The sequence below is a fragment of the Eupeodes corollae genome, chromosome 1 (genome assembly GCF_945859685.1).
Source record: "Eupeodes corollae chromosome 1, idEupCoro1.1, whole genome shotgun sequence".
Lineage (NCBI taxonomy): Eukaryota > Metazoa > Arthropoda > Insecta > Diptera > Syrphidae > Eupeodes > Eupeodes corollae.
In genome coordinates, this window is record NC_079147.1 from 98922649 (window position 1) to 98950184 (window position 27536).

The following is a 27536-nucleotide window of genomic DNA, read 5'->3' on the forward strand; positions in this document are numbered from 1 at the left end:
AATAGCCGTTGACTAAGGCTTTCGTAGCTTCAGCTCAACAAAGCCGCTGAGCTTTTTTAAGACTAAAACCTGGCCGCTTTTCTTCTCCGATAATTTCTCAATAAGAATTCGATGCCGCTCTGTACTATCTGTGAAAAACGTGTAGAAATTCTGCACGAAATCAAAGACTTGAACAGCCGATGGACAAATTACCAATTAGTCAACAATAATTGATTTTTCCAACAATTGAAGAACACCGATTCTTCACATATAGCAATTTTATGTCATCCCCTAAATCCGGCTCTGTAAATTGAAACACAGCATAGTAATAATTCAAAAACTGTTAGACACATTTCCATTTTGAAAAGACCCACTTTCGTTTAATAAGTGTTGAACACAAGGGTCGATTGAACACAGGTCATTGAACATGTCTGCTAAAATATTTATAAGCTTTTATAAAACTTTCATCAAATGTCAATCAAAAAAATGTCAAGTTATCAACCAAACCATTGAATATTCGAGCTATTATAGCAGTCAAAAGTCGAAAGAAGTCCACTAAAAAGAAAAGATGTTTTAAAGCAAAGAACTTCACCTGCCAGCTATTAAAATCTCTGTTTTTGGTCGAATTTTATGCGCATTGGACGAATTTTCATGATCTTTTCGTGGCAATTTTGATGGTACACAGTTCAATGTACCATCAAAGTTACAAGAGCAGCTTAAGAAAATAGAACTTTTATAAGATATAAAAAATAAATGATAACGATCGTTTAGCTCATTATAGAAAAAATATCTTAGTTTAGTCTTGTGTTTTTGAGCTAGAGCCGGACATGTACAGAAAAGTTGAAGAACAGTTTTCTCTTCTTCTGCAAAAGTCATTTGAGAATGCAGACAGTTCCCGGTTATGAAACCAATTATAAAGCTTACTAGTATATGCGATATGCTTAAAGATAGCAAGTATCTTGAGCGCTTTAAATCAAGTGTAGGCCAGATGTTTTTCGTGACCCGACATTATTACATATAACGATAAGTATGACAGCATTAGCCCAACGTGGTAGAATGGGTTCTACTGTGCCATATCTGGCGAGATCATCTGCCTTACAATTTCCTGAAATGTCTCTATGGCACCCAGCAAAGATAAATATTAAACTGTTGCGCCTGCCCCATTAGAAATGTTCGACAATTATGGACTGTTATAGATTTTGATAGCGACCTGAATATCAGAGAAACTACTGATATCAGATGTTGATATCACGTTTTTTTTAAGCCATGGCAAGACTTTTCTTATCGCAAGAAGTTCCGCCTGGAATACACTACAATGACTGGGAAAGCGGAATGAGAGACAAATTCATTTCAGTGAATGACTGTTCTTGTCCCATTCTTGCAGAAAGATCTGGAAGGTAAAGAAATCTTTAAATTTCTGTCGAATTGCATTTGGGGGACGATTTATAGTATGTGTGCATTGGAATTGATTTTAAATACTTTCCGAATGGCCATCTTTGTTGGTAATGCACTTCGATAAAGCTTTAAGGCAAAAATCAGAGCTTGCAGCTATTTGTTTGTTAAGTATATCAAGATGAGTTAAGTAGAGTAGGATATCCAGTGCCGCAGATGGGTTCCTGCAAACCGATGCGCTTATACATAGCCCAACTGAACGTTGGACTTTATTTAGTTGGTCGCTGTTTAAGCCCTTTTCTAAAGCAACCCACTAGACTGCCACACCGAGCGCTTAAATCGGTCTCAACAAAAATTCTTTGTGTGATTTCCGATCAATTTGAAAATTTTGCCGGATTGATTTCAATGATAGCTTAAACTGGCGCCTTAAGCCCCGTTTATTATCAATTGCTTTTTTTTAAAAAGAAAAGAGAGCTACAGAAGGTTTTTCCGTACGTTTCCAATTTAGTTTTTTTTTCAAAATTAAGACTCAGGTACTTAGCCTCGTCTGAGAACTTTAATTGGGTACATTTAATATAAGGGAGGGCTAACATTGGAATTCTGTATTTCATGTATTTAAATTGAATTTATGTTGGTTGACACCCAGTCGACACAGATCAGCCCAAATTATAAGTTGTCTAAGGTGTTTTGTAAGAGTTCTTTAAGGCCGTTTAGATGCTTTCCTGAAACCGATATAGCAACGTCATACGTATAGACAATCACTCTAAAACCGTTTGCATCCAGACCAGTTAAGATTTTATTTCCAGAAAATAGGGGATAAAACACCACCTTGCGATGTCCTTCTACTATTATAGCAGACGAAGAATAGGGCTGATTTTCCAAACTCAACAATCTTCTTAGCTCAGCCGACTTTGAATTAAGTTCCCTCCATTCAACAGTAGAGTCCTTACTTATAAAATGGTTTTATTTGATTCTCTCATACTGTATTGAAGAATCAGTACCGTTCTCTAGTAAAAAAGATTTCACCCCCTTGGTACAACAGAGAGCTCCGTAGCCTAAGAAATACCCGTAACAAGCTTTGGAAGATCTTTTTACATTCCAAATCTATACCGACCGCAAAAACTATCGTCTCACCTACAATTTCCTCTCTGAACTAATGGAATCCCTTTATAACCAATACCTTAACCAAATGGAAAGTAACCTTCTTTCTGATGCAAGGACATTTTTCAAGTTTATAAATGTCAAACGAAAATTACTTGCCAATACTTTAGCAAATCGTATAGTGAACATCTTCATGATCCTGATCCACACTACTTAAATTATTTAGATGGTTGCAGTCAAACCTCTCTTTCATATTTTACAATAACTGAAGAAACGGTACTTGCCAAAATATTAAGCCTCAAAGAAAACTTAAGCCCTGGTCCTGATGGCTTCCCATCAGTTGTTCTGAAAAAATGTATGCATTCTCATGTCAGAACATCTAACTGCACTCTTTGAATTCTCAAGGTGTGTTTCCTCGTATATGGAAAGATTCATTTATATTTCCGATTCATTACTTGCTTACTTAAGGTGGCGCTACAATCCTGTGTGAACTAGGGCCTCACCAACAACAATCTAGCTCCGTCCCTAGATAGATGTCTCCAGTTTCGCGCTCCAAGTTGGGTGAGGTCACCTTCCACATGTGCGTGCGGATTCGAAGACGGAGCATTGGTTTCCATGCGCTCTACGTGACCCAGCCATCTTAGTCGTTGGACTTTTACTCTTCTGGCTAAGTCTACGTCGCTCTACAGCCCGTACAGTTCGTCGTTCCATCTTCTCCTCCACTGCCCCACCGTATAGCAGGACGGGGATGATAAGGGTCTTATAAAGCAACGCTTTGGTCCCTCGAGAGAGGAATTTACCACTCAATTGCTTTCTTAGTCCAAAGTAACAGCGGCTAGCAAGAGTTATTCTGCGTTTGATCTCAGCGCTGGTGTTGTTTTCTGCGTTTACAGCGGAGCCTAGGTAAACGAAGTCCTTGACTACCTCAAAGTTACGTCTGTCGATTGTGACGTTTTGACGGTATTGTATGTCCTTTCTAGGCGACAGCATGTACTTTGTTTTGCCCTCATTCACCGTTAAACCCATTTTTGCCGCCTCTGCCTCAATACTCACAAAAGCCCCATTGACTTCACGCTGCGTTCTTCCGATTATGTCAATGTCATCAGCATGATGCCAGTAATTGGACAGACTTTTGAAAGATAATGCCTCTAGTGTTGACGTGTGAGCTCTGCACTATTCTTTCAAGCACGATGTGAAAAAAATCGCATGACAGCGCATTACCTTGTCTTAAACCTTTTTTGACATCAAAAGGTTCTGTTAAGTTGTTTCCAACCTTTATGGAGCAGCGTGAATTCTCCATGGTCATCCTGCACAAACGGATGACACTAGACATGGCTCTATACAGCTCGTGACTGAAGATGCTGTCATATGCGGCCTTGAAATCGATGAAAATATGGTGGGTGTCGATTTGGTGTTCTTGAGTTTTTTCCAGGATCTGCCGTAATGTGAATATTTGATCAACTGTGGACTTTCCTGGTCTAAAACCACACTGATAAGGACCTATCATTTTGTTGACGATGGGCTTTAGACGTTCACATATAACGGCAGAGAGGATTTTATAGGCGATGTTAAGTAGACTTATTCCTCTATAGTTGGTGCAGTTTAGAGGGTCTCCTTTTTTCAGGATCGGGCAAACAATACTGGGGTTCCATTCATCGGGCATGCTTTCTTTCGACCATATCTTACAGATAAGTTGGTGCATGCTCCTACCAACTTATCTCCAGCTGCTTTTTTAAGAGCTCGGCATTCATCTGCTCCAGCGGCTTTATTAGACTTCAACTTAGATATGACAATCTTTACTTCGTCTAAGTCGGGAGGACGGGATGGTTGGCTTTCGTCGTCTATATTGAATGGATCATCCTGCCTGACAGCGGAATTCAGGTCTTCGTCGCCGTTATACAGTCTGCAGAAGTGGTCCTTCCATATCCTCAGCATTGACTGCGGTTCCACTATGATGTTTCCACTTTCGTCTTTGCAGCCTTTGGTTCTAGGTTTATGTACCTGTGAATTTCATTTACCTGTTCATAAAACTTTCGAACCTCATTCCTGCTTTATACCTCTCAACATCTTCGACCGCACGCTTCTCATGCCCTCTCTTTTTCCTTTCGATTCATTAACAAGGCATTAAAACTGAAATTAACAATTATAGACCTATTGCTAAACTTTTATGCATTCCAACATTTTTTGAAAGCTTATTTTATGATTCCGTTTATTTCCATTGCAAGCCTTTATTCTTCCCAGCTCAACATGGTTTTCTTAAAAGTAGATCCACTTAGACTAACTAAATGGAATTTATATCAAAAGCTTTGTAAGACCTTGAGAATGGTAATGAAGTTCTCTTCGTCTTATCTGTTAACGATGTCTGTCTTATATTAAAAAATTCACGTATCCTAATGTTGTGGATGATAAGAAAATGTTAAAGATTATCTCAACAACATCTGATTCCCTACTTTTACAAGATGTTCTTAATATCTTTTATGTTTAGTGCATGCATAATTTCTTTGAGTTAAATGTAGGTAAATGAATGACCTTTTCGCGCAAACAAATCCCATCTCATAGAGTATACTACTTCCTGAATGACGCCGTCAACGTAGTCGATTCTTTTAGCGATCTTGGTATTATGTGTGACAAACACCTGAATTTCCATTCCCATTTTGACCAAATTATTAATAAAGCTAATAGATCTCTCGGTTTTATTAAGAGATGGTCAAAAGAATTTTCCAACCCCTATGTAACTAAAGCACTTTACATTTTCCTAGTTCGTCCGTTTTTTGAATATGCATGCCAAGTATGGTCTCCCTTTTATGAAAACCATGTTCATAGACGTTTCGTCGATTTGCCTTACGTGGGCTCCCCTGGGATGATACATCCAACTTGCCTCCTCATGTCGATCGACTAAAACTGAAAGGTTTGCAGCCCTTATATATTAGACGCAAAAACGCTGATATATTATTTGCTCACCAATTGGTAATGGGCAATATAGCTTCCCCGGCACTCCTCAGTGATATTCATCTAAACACCAACCCTCGAAGTCTGCGATCCTTATCCCTTTTCTATATCCCTCATCACCGCCCTAATTACCGGCACTTCGAACCAATGTCCAGAATTCTTCGTCACTGCAACGGTGCTATGCTGGTCTTCGATTTTAACATTTCCAAATCCCATCTGAAAGATACCCTTTACTTTTTCCTTTTTTGAGACCGAATTCCTCGGCCCTTTTAATTGTAAGTCTAATAAAATTAAATTGTTAGTTCTTGTACATTAAAGACATTTTACATGAATTAAGGTTGAAAACTGATAACAAGAACTTAAAAAAAAAAATTGTTAAGTTAGTGTTAAGTTAACTTATGTTAAGTTACAGCTTTTATTAAGCTGAATAAATAAATAAAGAGTTGTCCGGTTTTAAGTTAATTACTCTTACTTCAAAATTTTACGACCATAATCATCACTTATTCCGCAAAGTGTATATTATTAACTTCCTATAGGAAGTTATTGTAATGGGTCCGATTTGTCAAATTGAAAATTTTGACATTTCTCGACGTTTCAAGGTCCCTAGAGTCGAAATAAAAGATTTTTAGAAAGATGTCTGTGCGTGCGTGTGTACGTACGTTCGTACGTTTCATCGTCCATAGCTCAAGAACCAGAAGAGATATCGACTTCAAATAAATTTTGTTATACAGATAATAAGGCAGAAAGATGCAAAAAGGGCTCTAAAGAAAATTGCGTGGGTGGTTTTTTTACCATAGCAGTTTAAAAAAAAGGTGAAAATTTTGGTTAACCCTTATATTATATTTATTAAATTTTATATAATAAACTGTAACGTTTGAAAAAAATCTATCTAACGGTTTTTTTCTAAATCAAAAAAACTGAAAAAAAATGTGTCCCCTCCTAAATTTAACGACTAACGAATGAATTCATCTCCAAAACAATTTTGAGCAACGGAGAATAATGTTTTTGAAATCTGATAAAATTTTGAGAAAAATCGAACAGACAGTTTTTTTTATAAAAAATAAAAATTTAAAAAAATTTTTACTCAAAGTTCGTAAAAATTGAATATCGATTCAAATATCTTTTCAAAAGCTTGAAATTTAGGCTTCAAGCTTATTTTATCTTATAACAAATATTGTTTTCAACATTCAGTAACATTTTGAGAAAATTCGAATTGACAGTTTTTTTACAAAAAATAAAAACCTAAAATAAAAATTAATAAAAGTTGGTAAAAATTGATTTTCGACTCAAATATCTTTTCAAAACTTTGAGATATTGGCTTTTATTTGCTTTTATCTTTAAAAAAATATTGTTGTCAACATTCAGTAAAATTTTTAACAAAATCGAATTGACAGTTTTTTTATAAAAAATTTAAAACCGAACAAAAATTAACAAAAGTTGGTAAAAATTGAATATGGATTCAAATATTTTTTCAAAAACTTGAAAGTTAGACTTCAAACTTATTTTATCTTATAAGAAATATTGTTTTCAACATTTTGAAAAATGTTGAGAAAAATCGAATTGACAGTTTTTTTTACAAAAAATAAAAACCTTAAAAAAAAATTTATAAAAGTTGGTACAAATTGATTTTCGACTCAAATATCTTTTCAAAAATTGTAGATATTGGCTTTGAACTACTTTTATCTTTCAAAAAATATTGTTGTCAACATTTAGTAAAATTTTGAAAAAAATCGAATTGATAGTTTTTGTACAAAAAATTAAATACCCAAAAAAAAATTTAACAAAAGTTGATAAAAATTGATTTTCGACTCAAATATCTTTTCAAAACTATAAAATATTGGCTTCAAACTAATTTTATCTTATAGAAAATATTGTTTTCAACATTCGATAGAATTTTGAAGAAAATCGAATTGACGGTTTTTTACAAAAAATAAAACTCTAAAAACACAATACTAAAACTTGGTAAAAATTTACTTTCGACTCAAATAGCTTTTGAAAAATTAAAAATATTGGCTTCAAACTTATTTTATTTTACAGAAAATATTGTTTTCGATATTCAGTGATTTTTATATAAAAATTCAACAGTCCGTTTTTTCATAAAAAATAAAATTTGGTAAAAATTAGTACGCAAATTTGGTAAAATTGATACTAGTACATATAGAAAAACTTTTAAGCAAGACAAATCGACAGACGGGATGGGAAGTTATCAGTGTGGGTCGCATCCCAGCCTCTTTTTATTTTTATTATTAATACTTTTATCGCAGGCATCAAAAATTCAAATTTATTATGATCGCTTAAATTACAGCAGATCAGCGCTACCAACTTCAAGCCTTGAAATGAAATTGAAATTTACATATCTGAGCTTATTAAATTTAAGTAGAGAAAAAAGGATTCGTTGCAGATCCTGATGGGTCTTCTCCCCAAAAGTTAACTTTTCAATGATCATTTCAATATTTTACAGCATGGAATTATACACTGGAATTTATATTTTAAATAAATTTGTTTTCCAAATAATAAATTCAGATTATGTGCTTTAACCTCTATCAAAATAATTCTGAATTTACTTCATAAAAATATGATTCCAAACCACCCGTAAAAATGTTAAACGAATCTGGCTTCTAACTTAAATACACATATGGATCTTCCTTATTTATCAAAAAAAGCACTTTACTAGTATTTGAAAATGAATCATATTTAAATACGAATCATTATTTTCAAAAATACTTTTATCTCATTGCAAAGCTTGATTTACAATTTATATTGTCAATAATTTTATATGACCAACAAATTACGTATGCCATGCATTTTATATATACGTGCACATGGTCAAATATTCAAATCTTCTTATTCGAATCTATTAAAACGTATTTTCCAACAAATATTTATTATCAACATCATCATCATCAGCGGTGTTCGAGTTGAAAAACAAAAAACAAAACATCGAAAACCATAGTTTTCTAGCTTATCTACCAAATAGCACACCAAACAGACGAGAATTGATTTTAAAATTAAATTTTAACATTTGTATTTGAAAAATAATAATATCTTTTGTACATATATTTTTATAGATATATATGTATATTTATGTAAAATGTGCACATTTATTTATGTATAACAAATATGCATAGGTATGTGTATGGTTGCCATTTAGAAAAGCCTAACGTGATATCTGATGGGATCTCAAATCATCGAGTAAATTTTCATTGCGCCAATAATAATTGTCGAAAAATTTGAATATTCAATTGAACGTAACGAAGGACGCGACGCGAAGTGACATGGGGTTGAAGGTTGGTCAGTTCTGTGCTTTCTAATTTGTAGGCATTTAATCTGAAATTGCAATATTCTCTCTTTTTGATTGTGTTACTATTTAGGATATCCTTTCTATGTTTTAGTACAGTACTGAGATTGAAATTGTATCAATTTGATTTTATGTTACACGAAACAATTTTTGATTTGATAACAATTAAAAAATCATATGATTTTAAAATGTTCCTAAGACGTTTTCGGATATTTCGGATCTCCGGGTGACACCTATCAATTTTAAGTAGACGATATTGATAACTTCTATTGAATATTCATTTATTAAGAAATAAAGAATATAGATTGGATAACTAATTTGTTAAAAATATAAGGTCATTAGAAGCCTGAAGCTGGCGGCATCGGACGAATTCTCGAGATGGAATCAACGGTGGCGTCTACAGTTTCAGTAAGGTGTTGAACTACTTAGTGAACACCTATGGGGCTTCTTCGACAAATACGAAGCCCAGGCTTGTATGGAGTAGTTTATTCGGCTCCTCTTCCTTGGAATTATACTAAGGATCTGGCCCTCCAGGTTGGCGTCGGAGTGACTTCCTGGCCACGTAAAAAATACCTTAAGTTTCGAAGCAGCAACATGCCTCGGATACGGACGGATTCACCCACGCAAACGAAATAAGGACAACGAACTTCTTATCTGTACGTGGAATGTTAGGTCCCTTAACAGTCCACGTGCAGCCGAACAATTAGCGGAAGCCCTAAACTTCTGCAAGGCAGATATTACAGCCATCCAAGAAGTGCGATGGGATGGACCGGGCAAACGCAAACTAAAAGACTGCGATATCTACTACGGCGACTGCTACCGAGAACAAAGACAGCGTCTATTTGGGCGTGGATTTGTTGTTGGAACTAGACTCAGGCAAAAAGCCTTGAGTTTCAACAGTGTGAGCGAGCGCATCACGACAATCCGCATCAAGGCTAAATTCGCCAACATAAGCCTAATATGCCCCAACAGAGGAGACAGATGAAGACACCAAAGACATATTCTTCGAGATCTTGGACAAGACATAAGAGCAGTGCCCTCGCTATGACATTAAAAATTTCTTAAGAGATTTTAATGAAAAGCTAGGAAGAGAAGACATCTTTGGTGGCATAATCGGGAGATACAGCTTGCACGTCAATACCTTCCGAATTCCGCTGTAAGGGAGATAGAACCACTCAACCTCGGAGACGCAGATCAACAATTCCGCCTACCTGACTTTGTCGAAATGAAGATAGCTATATCTTAACTTAAGTCAAACAAAGCTGCTCGAGCTGACGCCATCACCGCCGAACTATTCAAAGCAGCAGGCGATGACTTGGTAGGTCGGAAAAACATAAGAAAGGAGACCCTCTAAACTGCGCCAACTACAGAGGCATAAGTCTTCTTAACATTGCGTATAAGATCTTCTCTGACGTATTATGTGAACGTCTGAAGCCATTCGTCATCAACCTGATCAGTGTAGCTTCAGACCTGGAAAGTCCACTATCCACCAAATATTCACACTACGGCAAATCTTGGAAAAAACCCAGGAACTTCAAATCGATACCCACCATCTCTTTATCGATTTTAAAGCCGCGTATGACAGCATCTATAGGGAAGAGCTCTACCGAGCAATGTCTAGTTTTGGCATCCCTGTCAAACTTATTAATTTGTGCAGAATGACGATGGAGAATGCACGCTTCTCTATCAAGGTCAGAAAAGATCTTACCGATTAATTTGATGTCAAAAAAAGTTTTAGACAAGGCGATGCACTGTCATGCGACTTCTTCAACATCGTTCTGGAAAGAATTGTGCAAAACTCAATCGTCAACACTAGAGGCACAATCTTCCAAAGATCCATCCAATTTCTCGGGTATGCAGATGATATTGACATAATTTGAAGATCAAAGCGTGATTTCAGTGGAGCGTTTTTGAGCATTGCGACGGAAGCGAAGAAGATGGGTTTAGTGGTCAATGAGGGCAAGACCAAGTATATGCTGTCATCAAAAAATTAAACTGAACAACGACGTCTTGGACAAAACGTCAACATGGACAGCTATAACTTTGAGGTAGTTACGGACTTTGTCTACCTAGGCACCGCTATTAATGCAGACAACGACACCAGCGCTGAAATCAAACGAAGAATAACTATTGCAAATCGCTGCTTCTTTGGACTTAGAAGGCAATTGAGAAGTAAAGTCCTCTCTCGAGCATGTAAAATCACCATCTATAAGACACTCATCATCTCGGTTCTCATTTATGGCGCTGAGGCCTGGACCCTGTCAAAGAAAGATGAGAACGTCTTAGGATGCTTCGAGAGAAAAATTCTTCGGGTGATTTTTGGTCCCGTACGCATAGATGGAGAATGGAGGAGAAGATATAACGACGAACTGTACGGGCTGTACAGCGACACTGACCTGGTTGGCAGAATTAAAGTCCAACGGTTTAGATGGCTAGGTCATGTAGAGCGGATGAACATCAACGCTCCAGCCCGGAAGGTCTTCGAATCCAATCCTGAGGAACGGCGCAGTAGATAAAGACCGCGATTTAGGTGGCGCACCCAGGTGGGAGAGGACCTCAACCAACTTAGCGTGCGAAACTGGAGACAGCTAGCTTGGGACCGAGCAGGCTGGAGACGCTTGTTGGTTGAGGCCCAGGTCCGCCCCGGACTGAAGCGCCACCTTAAGTAAGTAAAATATGTCTCGAACAAATAAAATTAGAATTTTTCCCATACCGCATTCTTAGCTCGACCATCATTAAAATTATGTTAAATGGTTGAATCTTAAATGCATAGTAGATATGAGAAAGTCTACTATAAGCTGTCCTAAATAAAGACTAATCTGATTCCACTTCATACACAGCTCAACAGTGTGAATTCATGCATCTTCTCGCCGATCTCAACCACTCCGCAAACCAACTACTGTGGTCCTGAATAGTTTTGATGACTACTTTTTTCAGGAATCTCAGGACTACAAGCAAATAGCGCGCTTAAAGCTTAAGAATTTTTATAAACAAAGGCGAGATTCCTGTTTCCAAGGTGACAACGTAGCTTACAGTGCTTTGTGAAATCTATAACATTATTTGTACAAATTAAACAAGAAGTTTTGTTCCACGGAAATATCGTCTTTGATACTGACTCAAATATTTTGTATTCACTGAGTTGCAATTTGCAGAGTGCAAATAAACTAGGAATCATAGTGCATCCTTGTCTTACTCTTAAACTCGTTGTAAATCCATCAGATAGCTTAGCTCCTTTCCACACTTCTGATCTTGTTCTTTTATAAATGTTTTCTAGTAAACTTACAAGTTAGTAGAGAAGCCGAAAAAGGTGTGTCCCGCGATTCCGCCCAGTCTCTTTTGTCTGTCTGTCCACGCTCTTTCAGCCATTGGGTCGATTGAAATCAAATTTGGAAGTTAGGGTTTTGAGCAGATTCGCGTTAGGCGTTTTTTTAAATTTTAATTAAGATCAAAACAAACGAAAATTCGAATTTTCTCAAAAACAAACCGACAGATTTTTTTTAAATTTTCTCTTAAATTTTATATTTTAACTTAGCTTTTTTTAAAAAGAAAAACATATTTTTGTGTTCCTCCGGAAAGGTACCGCTAATAGAGCCGTTTTTTTTGTTTTTTAATTTTTTCAACAACTTATGAACCGATTTCAATAATTTTTTTTTAACGAGCCTTATTTGCCTTAACAACATTTGATTATCAAAAGTGCAATTTTTATTGTTTGGATTTTTAAAAAAATATTGATTTTTTTTTCAAATTTTTATATCTCAAAAACTGCTCAACATTTTTTTTTTACAAAATTCAAATGGTAAACAAACAATCACTAAACAACTGCATGCCAAAAATATTTTTAGACCAAAATTGAAAAATTTTATAGACACAAAATTAATTTAATAAAAAGAGGCTGGGATGCGACCCACACTGATAACTTCCCATCCCATCTGTCGATTTGTCTTGCTTAAAAGTTTGTCTATATGTACTCGTATCAATTTTTACCAAATTTGCGTACTATTTTTTGTAGATTTTATTTTTTATGAAAAAACGGACTGTTGGATTTTTATATAAAAATTACTGAATATCGAAAACAATATTTTCTGTGAAATAAAATAAATTTCAAGCCAATATTTTTAAGTTTTGAAAAGCTATTTGAGTCGAAAGTAAATTTTTACGAAGTCTTAGTATTGTTTTTTTACAGTTTTATTTTTTGTAAAAAAAAACTGTCAATTCGATTTTTTAAAAATTTTACCAAATGTTAAAAACAGTATTTCTTATGAGAAATATTTACTTTGAAGCCAATATTTAAAATTTTTGAAAAGATATTTGAGTCGAAAATAAGTTTTTACCAACTTTTATACATTTTTTTAGGTTTTTATTTTTTGTTAAAAAACTGTCAATTCGATTTTTTTCAATCTTTAACTGAATGTTGACAACAAGATTTTTTGAAAGATAAAAGTAAATTAAAGCCAATATCTCAAAGTTTTGAAAAGATATTTGAGTCGAAAATCAATTTTTACCAACTTTTATCAATTTTTTTTTAGGTTTTTATTTTTTGTAAAAAAACTGTCAATGTTAAAAACAATATTTCTTATAAGATAAAATAAGCTTGAAGCCTAAATTTCAAGTTTTTGAAAAGATATTTGAATCGATATTCAATTTTTACAAACTTTGAGTAATGTTTTTTTTAGATTTTTATTTTTTATAAAAAAAACTGTCAATTAGATTTTTCTCAAAATTTTGTCGGATGTCAAAAACATTATTCTTCGTTGCACAAAATTGTTTTAGAAATGAAATCATATTTTAGTCGTAAAATTTTTTAGGGTAAAAATTTTTTTTTTTCAGTTTTATTGACTTTTAAAAAAAAAACCTTATATTGATTTTTTTCAAAAAATATACCTGTTAAGTATCATGTTACAATATAATATATAAAATTTAATTCAAGTCTCTAGCCTTTTTGGTTCGTAAGATATTTAGGGTTAACCAAAATTTTCACCTTTTTTTCAAACTGCTATGGTAAAAAAAACCACCCACGCAATGTTCTTGAGAGCCCTTTCTGCATCTTTCTGCCTTATTATCTGTATAACAAAATTTATTTGAAGTCGATATCTCTTCTGGTTCTTGAGCTATGGACGACGAAAAAAACGTCGCGAACGTACGGACGTACGGACGTACGGACGTACAAACGTACGTACACACGCACGCACAGACATCTTTCTAAAAATCTTTTATTTCGACTCTAGGGACCTTGAAACGTCGAGAAATGTCAAAATTTTCAATTTGACAAATCGGACCCATTACAATAACTTCCTATAGGAAGTTAAAAAAGCACTCTTACGATTTTCAAAATTTTCTTTTGATTTATAAAATGGAAGTTAAATTTTTGAAGACAAACTTATTTATCAGGTAAAATTTTAAATTTTAATTTTTTTTTTAAATTATCTTAACTGCATTAAATTTAACCCCCTCCCATCTCACCAGATCAAATCCTTTGCATTATTTTGACAACATTTTAATAACATTCGTATCTTTTATCGAAATAATTGACATATTTCTGGGATGAGTTGTGTCTTGGGATGAATAGCGCGATTTTTTGACAAATCAAATGGGATTTATATATTTGAAGACAAACTTATTTTATAGGTATATTTTTAAATCTTATGTAATTACTTTTTTAAACAGGCTCTTTGCATACAGGAGCAAGTTCATGCGACCCAGTCGTGTTCTTTATGTAACTATAGAACATCGACAAAGGCTCAAATCGATTGTTGAGACAGTTATAAGTTTGTTTGGTCGATTTCTTCAAGTCTTGAACAGACTTTTTTTGCAACCAGGAGTTTTTTTCTGATTTCTGATTTATAATTCTTTTGTTTACATATCACAGAAAAACATTTATAAGTGTGTTTAGTCAAAAAATTCATTTAAAAAAAACTAGGAAAATGCGTCTAGCAAGCAGAAGGCTGCATCAATAACGTCTTCGGCATACATTTTTGTAATCATAGTATTTTTTTTTGATTTTTTGACGCATCATTCATGTCGTTATCATTTTGACCGCAAAATCGGAAAAATGCCCATCTTAGAAAGCTTACTCCCGCGTCCCGACCACAGATAGACGGTTGAATTTGATTTAAAGGTGCGTACTGCGTATATCTACAAATTCATATCAGTGAATTTTGGTTATCACTCCACTCCCGAAATTTGCTGCCGGCTCTTTAACTATAAACCAACAAAATTTATCTTGCAAAAATTATATCTGAACATAAATATTAAAAAGAGACTGGGATGCGACCCACACTGATAACTTCCCAACCCGTCTATCGATTTGTCTTGCTTTAAAGTTTATATGCTTTCGTGTTGGGTTAAAAAAGTTGTAAGTTTAATTATTCTTAAAAAAATTAAAATGATCAACAATATTTTTCATATAAAGAAATAGCTAGTTTGAAAATTTAGTTTTGTTAAATAGATTTTTAGTCGAAAACAATTTTTTACCAATTTAAGTAGCATTTCTTAAAATTTTACAAATTGGATAAATGAAATTAATTTGAGAGATATCAAGAACCGAACATCAATTTTTACCAAATTTGCGTAATATTTTTTGTAGATTGTATTTTTTTATAAAAAAATTGAGTGTTGGATTTTTATAAAAAAAAATACTGAATATCTAAAATAATATTTTCTGCGAATTTTTCTATCTATTGAGTAGAAAGTAAATGTTTACCAAGTTTTAGTATTGTTTTTTAAGGTTTTTACTTCTTATACACAAAACTGTCAATTTCATTTTTCTAAAAATTTTACCAGATGTTAAAAACGTTATTTTTCGTTGCACAAAATTATTTTGGAGATGAAATCATTTTTTATTCGTAAGCTTTTCGAGGTGACAAATATTATTTCTTCAGGGTTTTTTGATTTATAAAAAAAAACATTAATTGGATTTTTTTTCACAATACAATATATTATATAAAATTAAATTCAAGTCTCTAGCGATATCAGTTCGTGAGATATTTAGGGTTAACCAAAATTTGCAACTCCATGCAATTTTCTTGAGAGCATTATTTTTTGTATAGCAAAATTTATTTGCAGTCGTTATCTCTTCTGGTTCTTGAGCTATGGACCACGAAAAAAACGTACCGAACATACGGACGTTAGAACGTACATTCACACGCACGCACAGACATCTTTCTAAAAATCTTTTATTTCGAATCTAGGGACCTTGAAACGTCGAGAAATGACAAATCGGACCCGTAACAATAACTTCCTATATAGTCCAGTCAATGAACGAAAAAAAAATGCCTTCACCTCAAAAAATATCCAACAGTTTTGAAAATTGGCACACTTACCAAAGGATATCTGCTGATGACCCAACAAAAAAAGTCCCCAAGAATCCGACGTGAGCTCTAGCTTCGTCTTCTGTTTTATCTTGAATACTATTTGTCAAATCAAAAAAAATAATCTTCTACAAAATTAAAGCTTATTAAATTTTCGAAAGAAAAAATATCATAAGGTTACAAACAACTCCATCTGCATTGAAGGAAAACAAGTATTTAAGCAACATAATTTTTTACAAGAACTAAGTTTATAATCTTTATAGCAAAATCGAACTTGAAACCAATTAAATTTATGAATTACTGAAGGTTATATTTACATAGGTATGTATGATGCCGAGGTGTTGTCACATCCACTGAACTCATGAAAGAATAGGTTGCCTTTGATTAAATCTTCATTTTGCAAAATTTTACTTAAATAAAGTTTTCTTTCAAATTTGCCATGGCTTGGCTTGATGAAAATTATTTCCTTTTCTGGTGGTGTTAAGCCATAAGTACAACCATCAGATCAACATCTTCACCTATCACTGCAATGTGGAGACTGCACATAATAATAATTAATTAATAGGCCAGCATCGTCAGGTGCTTCTCTCACCTTTATTCCTTGGCTACGAAGTGACGTGGATAGAAAAGATACTAATCTTGACTTATTCTTTTCGTTGGAAAGAAAATCTATTTGTTTGATGTTTACCACTGTTAAATGATCAAATTGAAAATCGATGGACTTCTTAAGTATATCTTCGATTTTGTTCTGCTCTTTTTGTATTGTATTCTAAAGAAGAGTAACCATCAAACACTGCAGTACAACTTTTTGCCGAATAATGTTTTTGAAGGTGCTGAATGTAGGAATGGCAAATTGTTGGAATATCGGAATCTTTGGGCCACAATACTTTTTTTAGATACTTTAAATATGCCGAAAGCTCTGACTTCTTTGTTTTTCATCCCATTTTCATCAAACAATGATAATTATTTATTGTTTAGAAAATTGTAAAAAGAAAATGTGAAGAACCGATTCAGTTCAGCACAAATATTCATTTGTTGAAAATATAATCTTATCTAAACTAGTTTAACTTGTCGAACCTAAAAAAAACAGCTTTCACTCAATTCTATAAATGACAATCACTGGAAAATAAGCAGATCCAAGTTTTTAAGGAAAGTTTTTTGGAAAATATGGACTTTTGACAATAAATCAAAGAAAATTGAAATGGTAAAGAGTTAAGATTTCAAAATAGGAGATGCATTTAAGAACCATGTTAACCTTTTAAGTAAAAGAATACTTTATTATTTGATAATATTTTAATATTTTCTAAATTTTGTAAAATTAACTCATTATTGATTTAAAGAAACATATTTTTAAAAAAAAGTATATTTTAGCACAGTAGTTTAAATTTTAAAACTTTATGTATGTATGTGTACATAGCAACATAAATTGCATTTTATTCATCAGCTAGTATATCGTTTCAATTTTGTATTTTGAATTTTTATTTTCAGATGTTCACCTGAATCAAGCGCTCTATCTATCGAATTTAACCGTCCCACGAATTATAGACTCTGGACAAAAGGCCAAATTATTCTGCAGCTATGAAATGGGTAATCGAACGTTGAATTCCGTCAAATGGTACAAGGATGGTCAGGAATTTTTTAGGTTTGTATCTATCTGTACTTATCTATGTATCTATATACTTGTACCTTGTCTACATCAAGTCTGAATTTTCAAATTCATACCTACATAGGTAGAAATAAATGTAAAAGTAGACATAAATGTAAATTAAAGGGAAAGGGTGATGGTTGTAACTTCAGCAGTAGCATCAGCTGCATCCTTTAAAATATGCAGATCTGTGGTATTTAAACACAAAAAAAGCCACCATATCGCTTCAGCTGATGCTCCTGATTCTGATGCTCCTGAAGCTGATGCTGATGCAACTGCAACTACTGCTCATTTAAATATTTGATTAAAAATATATGTGTATGTGTCAGTGAGTGCGAGTGTGAATGTGAAGGACTCAATTCGGTGGTAGTGTATTGGTTATTTTTATTTTTTAAGAGAGATGGATTCAATGAATACCGCAAATTCGATTTTCGATATTTTGTTTTTCAATTTTTTAAAATTTTTTTTTTTTTCGTTTTTCCTCATTTGCGGATTTTATTGGTGGTGATGTACGTTACCAATGAATGGTTAGCCTTGCAGGTGAAATAATTTTTAAATTGTTCGATATTCTGGAACTCAGGTAGGACACAAAAACAATATACTATACACATACTCTCCACACCGACGTTACACACGTAAATATTTTGGGTTGAAAAAGTTGAATCAAAATTCAATCGGACATCGGACAAGATGAGGATATTAAACATAGGGTATACGATATATATATGTACAATTATGTATAGTGGTCCAGGCTGTGTTATTGATGTCGCACAAAAGCTCAAAATGGATAATGGACAAGTGCTCAGTATTATTATACTCCAGACTCAGAACGTTCGATTTACAGATAAGGCCAAAATAATAGGAACATTTTTATTTTCCCATTGGAAGTTGTTGTAATGACTAAAATAAAAACCATTATACTTTAAGAAATTTTCTAATTTTAAATCAATGATTCTATAGCCCTTGAAACTTTCATTTAGATTTTTCTAAAATGTTTACCGAAAGTCAAACACGTTATTCTTCGATACATACAATTATTTTGGAAGTAAGATAAGTAAGATGTTATCCATTTTGCGGTTTCAAAAGTATAGGGATGGAATTCGACATCTGTCAAACAAAGTTGTTAATCAAATTTTTCTTTTTCAGTTGAAAGTCTGACATTAACGAATCGCTTAACTATCGTACAACGCACACAAATTGTCAAAACGTACTACAAAAATGGGGACTCTGCGACAGCCAAATATCGTACAACTACGCAAGCAATTGGCAAAATTGTGAAGAAATTTGAAGAGACTGGACTAGTTATAGATATTGGGCCATATTCGTTCGATTTAAAGATAAGAAAGTTCTCTGAGTCAGAGCTGACGAGCTTATGAGATCAATCGGGCGGATTCGGACTCGGGCTCAGTTTCATATCCAAAAAACGAGTTCACTCTCTACAGTTCTGACTCAGTGAAAGGACAACGATCTCAAAGCTCTTTGTATGTAAATGCACTAGTTAAAACAGTAGTTTATATGCAGTCAGTCGAGTCAAGAAGGAAAAATGTCTTCTGAAAGCGCAAATAAAAGTGTAATTATAAACAATAATGCTTTAAATTGTATTTCTAACCATTTCTAGTAACTGAAACTCATTAAAGTTTAACTGGAGAAGTCGCAGTTACCAGTTTTAAGGGCAAGAAAAAGAGATGCTATGCTTAAAATCATAGAAGCATTTAAAAACAAATTTGGCGAGGAAATAAAAATTACTAAAAATGTTGATGCTTGTAAATTTTTCATCCGCGTTGCACGTAGCCTGTACATTTAGTGAGTAGTATCCTTTGCGTTGACGTACTCCTCGTGGTGATTTAATGGTGTCCTTATAGGCACTTATGTACAATCCAGAGCACCAAATCCGTAAGGAAACTCATACTTACTGCTCCATAAACTTTGCGCTTCTTCTATTTCTTCAGAAAAGAGTGGGAATATGATTCAATCAGTTGCACGGCTTGCAATATTTGATGTGACTTGCTGTTCTTGATTGACATCAATGCCTTCACCAATACCGCTTTGAAATCCAGGATCTTCACATAACGCAGAAAAATAATCATTTTTTCTTGATGAGTCAAAGCACCACAGCGTGTTTCCAGGATTGGGCCCAAAAACTCAACTGTATATACAATTTTCGAAAACCTTCACCAATTCTTTCTTCTATTTTTATGAACACGATTTGTACCGAAATTATTCAGAAACTCGTCCATTTTAATAGTTGTTTATTAACTGAGTAAAAGGAAACCCATCCTCAACAATTTGTGAGATCGATCTCATGCAATCGAGCGTTTGCTCAACCTTTTCCATATCAAAACTAGAACTTTCTCACATAGAGCTTTCGTCGAAAGATCAATCCCAACACTTTGAGTTCGAACTCTTAGCTTGAGATTGATCTCGTTTTTTGTTTTTTTGTTTGCATGCCACTCTAAGAAAGTTCTCAGAAAAGTGAGTAAAGAGCTTGAACTCTTTTTTTTGCATATGACCCATTGCTGTGAGGCCTGTGCATCATCGTTTCGCTCGTACCATTGAAAATATCGCTGTTGTAAATGAAAATGTTGCCTAAGAGAGGAATGTGTCGATTCCTCGTCACTCTTAGGAATAAGGAGCGTCTTACGGCACATTATGGCGTATTTTGCATTTATATCTATACCTACATACATCTACATAAAGTCCAGCTTTAACAACTGAAGTCAGCTGACCATTCAGAACGTCGAAGATAGATGGGGTTCTGATAGTCTTCAGGTAATTAGAGAGGCCATTACCTCCACAAAAAATCACAGTTTGATGCGCTCTTTGGTCAGTTGGTGGGATTTGATCGTACTGAAAACGATGATGGAACGACTGTCACCGTCAATTCTGAGCGTTATGGTCATATGATAACCCACTTTCTTTTGCTTACTTTGGAAGAATACGGCTTGAAGAATATGTAGTTTAAACACGATGGTGCCGAGCGAATATGGCTTTATTGCAAGAGACATTTCCCAACCGATTAATTTTCTCGTAATGGCGATATCAACTCACCACCAAGATCATGCGATTTGACACCAGTGGGCTTATTACGCGAAAGACCGTGTTTATGCAGATAAAACTTTAACTCTTGAGCACTTAAAAACCAACATTCGTCAAGTTATGGCTGGATATCGCCCAATATGTGTCAAAAAGTGGTCGAAAATTCGCATTTTACGTTGTGGTCATTTAAAAGATGTGGCGTTTTACACATAATGTCAACGTTCGGAGTTTATAACATAAAAGAAATATCAAACAAATATTTTATTTGTGTTTTATTTAAGTCCACTTTTGAAACCGCAAAATGGATAACACTGTGTAATATACATTTTTTTTAAGTCACTAGCGTGACTAGATATTTGGGTTTAACCCGATTTTTCCTAAGAGAAGTTTATAACAAAAATTAAATTAAATTGTGTTTCTATTATTTTGGCCACAGCTGTATGTACATTCATTCACTTAATATTTGCACTCTCAATCCGAGTCCCTTAGAAATAAGTTGAGTGTGATGGTTTAATGCGTTTAAGCCACATTGTTATTACTATGTAAATAATTGTGTGGTGTCAGGAGGTGGGTGGGGTTCGTGGGGGTTGGTTGCTGAAGATGGAAATATGACATACTATACAAGTGTAGCGTAGCGTAGGTGAAGCCACCTTCGGCCTTTTTTGACTGCATGATGGTTCTGTATAAGGTAAAGTGTTTTATGGTTTCACCAGTGACATTTTGACACCGATGTGTGAACTGAAATAATTGCATGAGAGTGCGTTTGTTTATAGGGGTGGTAGGTAATTGGCAGAATTTTGTTATGGGACCTTAAATATTTGGGCCTGTTTGAAGGTTTGGGTCTGGTGGGTTTAATTTGTAACGCAGGTGTATAAATTTAAAATATTTATTAAATAATTTAAAAAACGAGTTTTTACCTAATATACTAAGCTCTTTTGGCTCTCAACGTTGAAATTCGTATCTAATTATAATTATATCTTCCTTTCCTTAAATTTAAATAAAACAAAGCGTGTGTGACATATCCTTTAATTTTTCTATTCGTTTGAAATGACGATTGGGCTACGCCGACATCAACGTACAAAATTTACACTTAAAACATACTTAATCGTGATGTGATCCAAGATGCTTTAAAGACCACTCAACAAACACGCCTAGGCCAGTTCAATTTCATAAAGGTTCAGGGCCAAGTCAACTAATTGTGGTCTGCAAAAGGTCGAGTTCATAAAAGCGAAGTAATATCTACTTTCTCGTCCTCAGGATCTCCTGCACACTCTCAATCGTATTCAATGATTTAGAAAAACAGAATGAATAAATTGACAGATGTAGCTTCATCACATTGACAGGAATCAACTGTCAAATGTTTGAAAGCTCTTATAAGAACACTTTTTATACATTAAGTGCTTTCTTTATTTTGAATACAAACATTACATTATTATTTTTGTCCCATTTTCAATAATTTAGCAAATAACCCAAACATTTCCTTGTTAAAGTGGGTGCCTCATCAGTCATCTGGCTTCGAAGTAGCAATTCCATTTCCGCAGCGACCAATTGATTTCGCCTAGACGGCTGGCAGCACGATTTGGGAATTCTGTATTTAAAATTCTCAAGAGTCAGGAATGCGTACTCACTTCAAAAACGATAATTTGTACATACCCGTTAAGGCGACTGGCGTTGACTTCTCCTCTCGGCCTGCAGGTGATACAACTGGGTATTGCCTAAAGGTTGAAAGGATGCTTCGAGTTGGCTGTGACGGATAACTTTTGAGTTCCTTGTACATTGGTTTTGCATGTCTGCACATTATCAGTGGGAAATATTGAGCCTGGTAAAGCATTCCAAACTCACGTAGTGCGGTAAAATAAATAATCTCTGTACTAAAAAGTAAGTCTGAAATTGGGCTGAAGGGTAAAGTGATGGGCATTCCTTTAGTAGGGTTATTTGTTTAAGGGGAAGAATGCAACTGGCTATTTCACTACAGCATTGTTTATAAAAATAACAATAAAACAATTATAGACTTTGTGGCGTTGGAAGCAAATGTCTCGATTAGAGAACGATCTCCTTTAATTTGTTAAGCTCTCTCTCCAATTGTATCCAGAAGACTTAAGTACGGTATTGGGGCGCCTGCCCAAATATGTGAATTATACGCGAGTTTTGGACGAATTCAATTTTTGTAAATAATAGCCATATCAGATAGGGTACAAAACCTCTTCGTCTGAGAAAACCTAGACACTTAGCCGCATTTTTAGCAATGTCAAATATGTGATCACTCCACAACAAGTGGTTAGTGATGCATTACATATGCCTAGAACTGAAAGCTGTCAAGTCTCCTCGATGCAAGTAGTGACATTGGGGTAGATTACACTTTTGAGACCGTGTCGATAGCACGGAGTATTTGAATCATTGAATTCTACACGATTTTGTATTTGCCATTGGACATGCTGTCAAGATCAGAACTTAATCAGCTTATCATATGCTGCCGTTGGTACTCCACATCCGAAGCATGAAAATATGAGTTAGCTGATATTTAGAATTTTCAGACAAAAAATCATTTACAAAAATAAGAAGGAGCGTCGGAGACAAAACGGAGCCTTGGGGCACTCCAGCGTTTATTTTGTGAATATCAGATTTAAACCCGTCAAATACTAATTGAATTGAACGTTTCGAAGGTGATTCATCAATTCCAAAACCACGCATTTTCGATAAGGGACATTGGTGCCAAACTCTATCAAATGCCTTCAAAATATCAAGTGCAACTTTCTCCAAAATGATGTAAGGATTTGTTCCACTGTTCGGTAAGGTAAATCATAAGATCACCAGTGGTTCTTGAATATATTTCTTTAGCTGAAAATTGATCGGCGTTTCTATGACCTTGGAAATAATGGACGTAAGTGCAATTGGACGATACCTAGAGGGGGAGGAAGATTTGCCTTTTTTAAGAACTGCCTGGACAAGTGCTGATTTCCATCCACTCGGAAAGAGACCTGTAGAGTAGGAAAGCTCGAAGAACAATAGTAGAACAATATCTGGGCCAACGGATTTGTGTATGTTAAGGTCTTTCAGTATTCTTGCAATAGAACAAGTGCGAAAGAAAATTCGTCCCATAAAATCGGTTACGCTTTCGAGTAAAGGAGGAGTGATATAACTTATTGGCAGCATCGAAATAACAGCAAAATGTGCTGCGAGCAAATTGGCTTACTTACATCTTTAGTCCTTATGACTTCTCTACAGCTCAAATCAAACTGAAGAGTGATCATGTATTGCGTCTCTTTAATAGGGATTCCTATTGAAGTGTGAGCCAATGAGGGTTTTGGTAAATTTCTTTTTTAAGAAGAACGGTTGTAGAAGTGTCTTTTTCTGTCCTCTAATTGAACTGGTGGTTCTTGGTTTCCGATCGATGACTTCTATTGCTTTGTCTTTTGCGTTGCAGTGCTGGTCGGGTAAGGGTTATGTTTTCCATCAAGGTCCCCTAGGATTCAAGACTTGTGAGATAGACATCACTCCTCACAATACACATGATTTTGAAATTGTCTTCTAAGGATAGAGTTTTCTACCAAGGTCCCCTAAGATTCAAGAGCTGTGAGGTAGATATCGCCCCTCAACTTACACATAAATTTAAAATTGTACTTATACTGCGCTTTGATATTAACCGGTACTTTCAACTAGTACTGGTTTTGTGGGTAGGCTCACCTGGAAATCCATCCTTAACGAAGGGCGTCCATGTTTAGCCAGAAAATAGTATATACCCGTAAAGACATAAATGAAGCTCATCGATAATTTTGTTAAACAGAGGTCTAATTTTAAAAATCAAATCTTACGCTTCTCGAAAGTTGTGCTGGTAAAAGTCCTTGCATGGCGAACTCTCGAAGTACACTGAAAAAAGTACACTTATCCGTAAAAAAAAGAGGCACTGATAACTTCTCAACTAGTCTGTCGTAGGTTTTCGTGTTTTGTAAAAAAAGTTATCAGTTAAATTATTCTGAATATATTAAAAATTATAAACAATATTTTGCATATGATAAAAGATTTTAATTTCAAAATCTACTTTAGTTAACGAGATTTTTATTTAAAGACCAATTTTTACCAATTTGAGTAGCATTTATTAAAAGTTTTTATTTTTTTTTTAAATTGGATGAATAAAATTAGTTTGAAGCCAATGTTTTCCATTATTCACAAGATATCGAGAACAGAATATAATTTTTAACCATTTTTGCGTAGTATTTTTTCTAGATTTTAATTGTTTATGAAACTGACTCTTAGATTTTTATACAAAAAATGACTGAATGTTTAAAACAATATTTTTTTTTTAAAATACAATTTATTTAAAGACTGCGTCTTAAATTAATAAAACGATATTAAGTCGAAAATCAAGTTTTACCAACTTTTATTAATTTTTTAGTTTTTTATTAACTTCCCATAGGAAGTTATTGTAATGGGTCCGATTTGTCAAATTGAAAATTTTGACATTTCTCGACGTTTCAAGGTCCCTAGAGTCGAAATAAAAGATTTTTAGAAAGATGTCTGTGCTTGCGTGTGTACGTACATACGTTCCCCTTGTTAGTGACGAAGGTTGAGCTCCAGCTCATCTTCACTTCAATAAAAAACAAAAAGTCAGCAGGTGTCGATGGTATATCCAACGTTGTACTAAGACATTTACCGATGGAAGCAATTGACGTTTACACCACACTCTTCAACAATGCACTGAATAATGCATATTATCCAGTGCATTGGAAGACCGCTGTGGTTCATCCTCTCCCGAAAAAGGGAAAAGACAACTCCAACCCGTCAAATCTTCGGTTGATAAGTCTTCTTCCGAGCATCAGCAAAGTTTTCGAAAAGATCATTAATAGGGCTCTGACTAAGTGGGCTGCGGACAACAAAATAATTCCGGATAAACAGTTCGGGTTCAAGGCGGGCCATGACACAATTCATGCTGCGCCTAAACTCGTTTCTGATATCCAATGGAATAAATCAAAACAACAATGCACCAGTTGCAGTTCTAGTTGATTTGAAAAAGGCCTTTGACACCGTATGGTTAGAGGATCTTGACCTAAAACTGAGCAGGCTTGGCATAAGAGACCCATTGCTGTATATACTTTATTATATGCTTAACGGTAGAAAGTTTGTTGTCAAAAGTGTAATGTAACTTCTACCACAACTTTCTTAATTAAAAATGGTCTTCCACAGCGAGCTGTGAACTCGCCGATTCTCTTCAGCATTTACACCAACGATCTGGTAGGTAGTCTTACAAAGGTAATTGCGTACGCCGACGATCTAATTGCGTATAGAACGGCCCGAAAGGTTGAGGTTATTAGAATTCTCTTGCAGCGTGATTTCGACAAGATTCAGCGATATTGCGACGACTGGAAACTGAAAATAAATGTCCAGAAGTCAGCGACAATTCTGTTCCGGACTCCGTTGGCTGGGGCCACGAGGGATACGTGTAAGAATTGGCGCAAGATGGTCATCGTTGATCTTCACGGGCAGCCATTAGCGAGCAAAAGTGTAGTGAAATACCTCGGTATCTGGTTAGATCAGTATTTATATTTCGACAGACATATAAATGCTGCTCTGACCAGGGCCAGAGGAGCCTTCGCTCTGACGAAACTGCTGTTTTTTAGCAGTCGGCTTGACCCCAGAGTGAAGGTAATTTGCTACATGGCCCTCATACGGCCAATGATCGTTTATGGTTGTCCTGTGTGGTTCAACGTTGCCCCTTCCCAGATTTAGAAGTTTCGGGTGTTTGAGCGGCAGTGTTTACGACGCGACGCTGTACCGGCTTATATCGAACAGCTGAGACTTCTTATGTGCATTACTTTTCCAACGAGGTCCTATACAACGGGGCTCGAATCAACAGAATTGACAATTTCGGTATAAAACTCGTTAGAGGTCACATTGCAAGAGCTATGTCTTCTACCAACAATTTAATTTTCGGGCCGTTCTATCCGAACGACGAGTATTTTGAGAGTCCACGCTTGAGCGGCTTCATTCCCCCAGAGGCATTCCTCTTTTTAGATAGATGCGGTCTGATACAGGATAGATTGGCAGTTCCGTTAATCTACCACGTCAGACGACGAACCGTGGATAGGCGACTCCTGTATAATCGGGACGTTATGGCACAAGGCGGAGCAGAGCTCATTCGGTTCAGTAGGGCTGTGTCCGAACTGGACCGCACTGATAGGGTGAAGCAGGAGAACCAGTTTTGGTGGCTTCAATCGGCACTTGATAGTGGGTAGTCGGGGTGGGGTTTTAAGCCTTGGTCGGCTTTCATACTTGCTTAATAGTTTTAGGGTTTAGTTTTAAGTAGAATAGGCATGGTGGCACAAAAAAAAATACAGAAAAAAAAAGACAACAAAATATGAAAAACAAAAATGTTAGATAGTTAGATTTGCTGCTCTGGTTGTTCTAGTTTTAAGTAGTTTATAGGTAGAATAGGTAGTTTAAGTTAGTTTTAAGTTTTATTTAAGGACCTTATTTTAAGTAGTTTGTAAGTAAAAATAAAAAGGGATATTGATATTATTTTTTTTAATTTTTCTAATAAATACAAAAATAAATAAAATTTAAATGAAGTAAAATAGATCTTAGGGCCGAAAGGCGTTAGTTTTAAGTGTTATAGTTTAACTTAGAGTGTATGTATGGGACCATTAAGTTAGTTGTAAGTAATGGATAATTAGGCTAGTTTTACGAATTTTTGTCTAGCTTTAAGATAGGTTTAAGAATGAATTAATAAAAATGAATAAAAAAAAAATAAAAAAATGTGCGTTGGACTGTCATGCAAGGGGACTTGGGTTCAATCCCTGCCTGTGTCACCTTAATTTAAAAAAAAAAAAATTTG

At 34.8% G+C, this 27536-nt stretch overlaps 1 protein-coding gene across 1 annotated transcript in view; it reads left to right on the forward strand.

Annotated features, from left to right (window-relative positions):
• The window catches only part of LOC129941977 (uncharacterized), a 106598-nt gene that overhangs the window by 34180 nt on the left and 44882 nt on the right, over positions 1–27536 (forward strand). The window contains exon 2 of the mRNA XM_056050766.1: positions 17515–17668. Coding sequence (XP_055906741.1) covers positions 17515–17668 — 154 coding nt within the window. The remainder of the gene's footprint in view (positions 1–17514; positions 17669–27536) is intronic.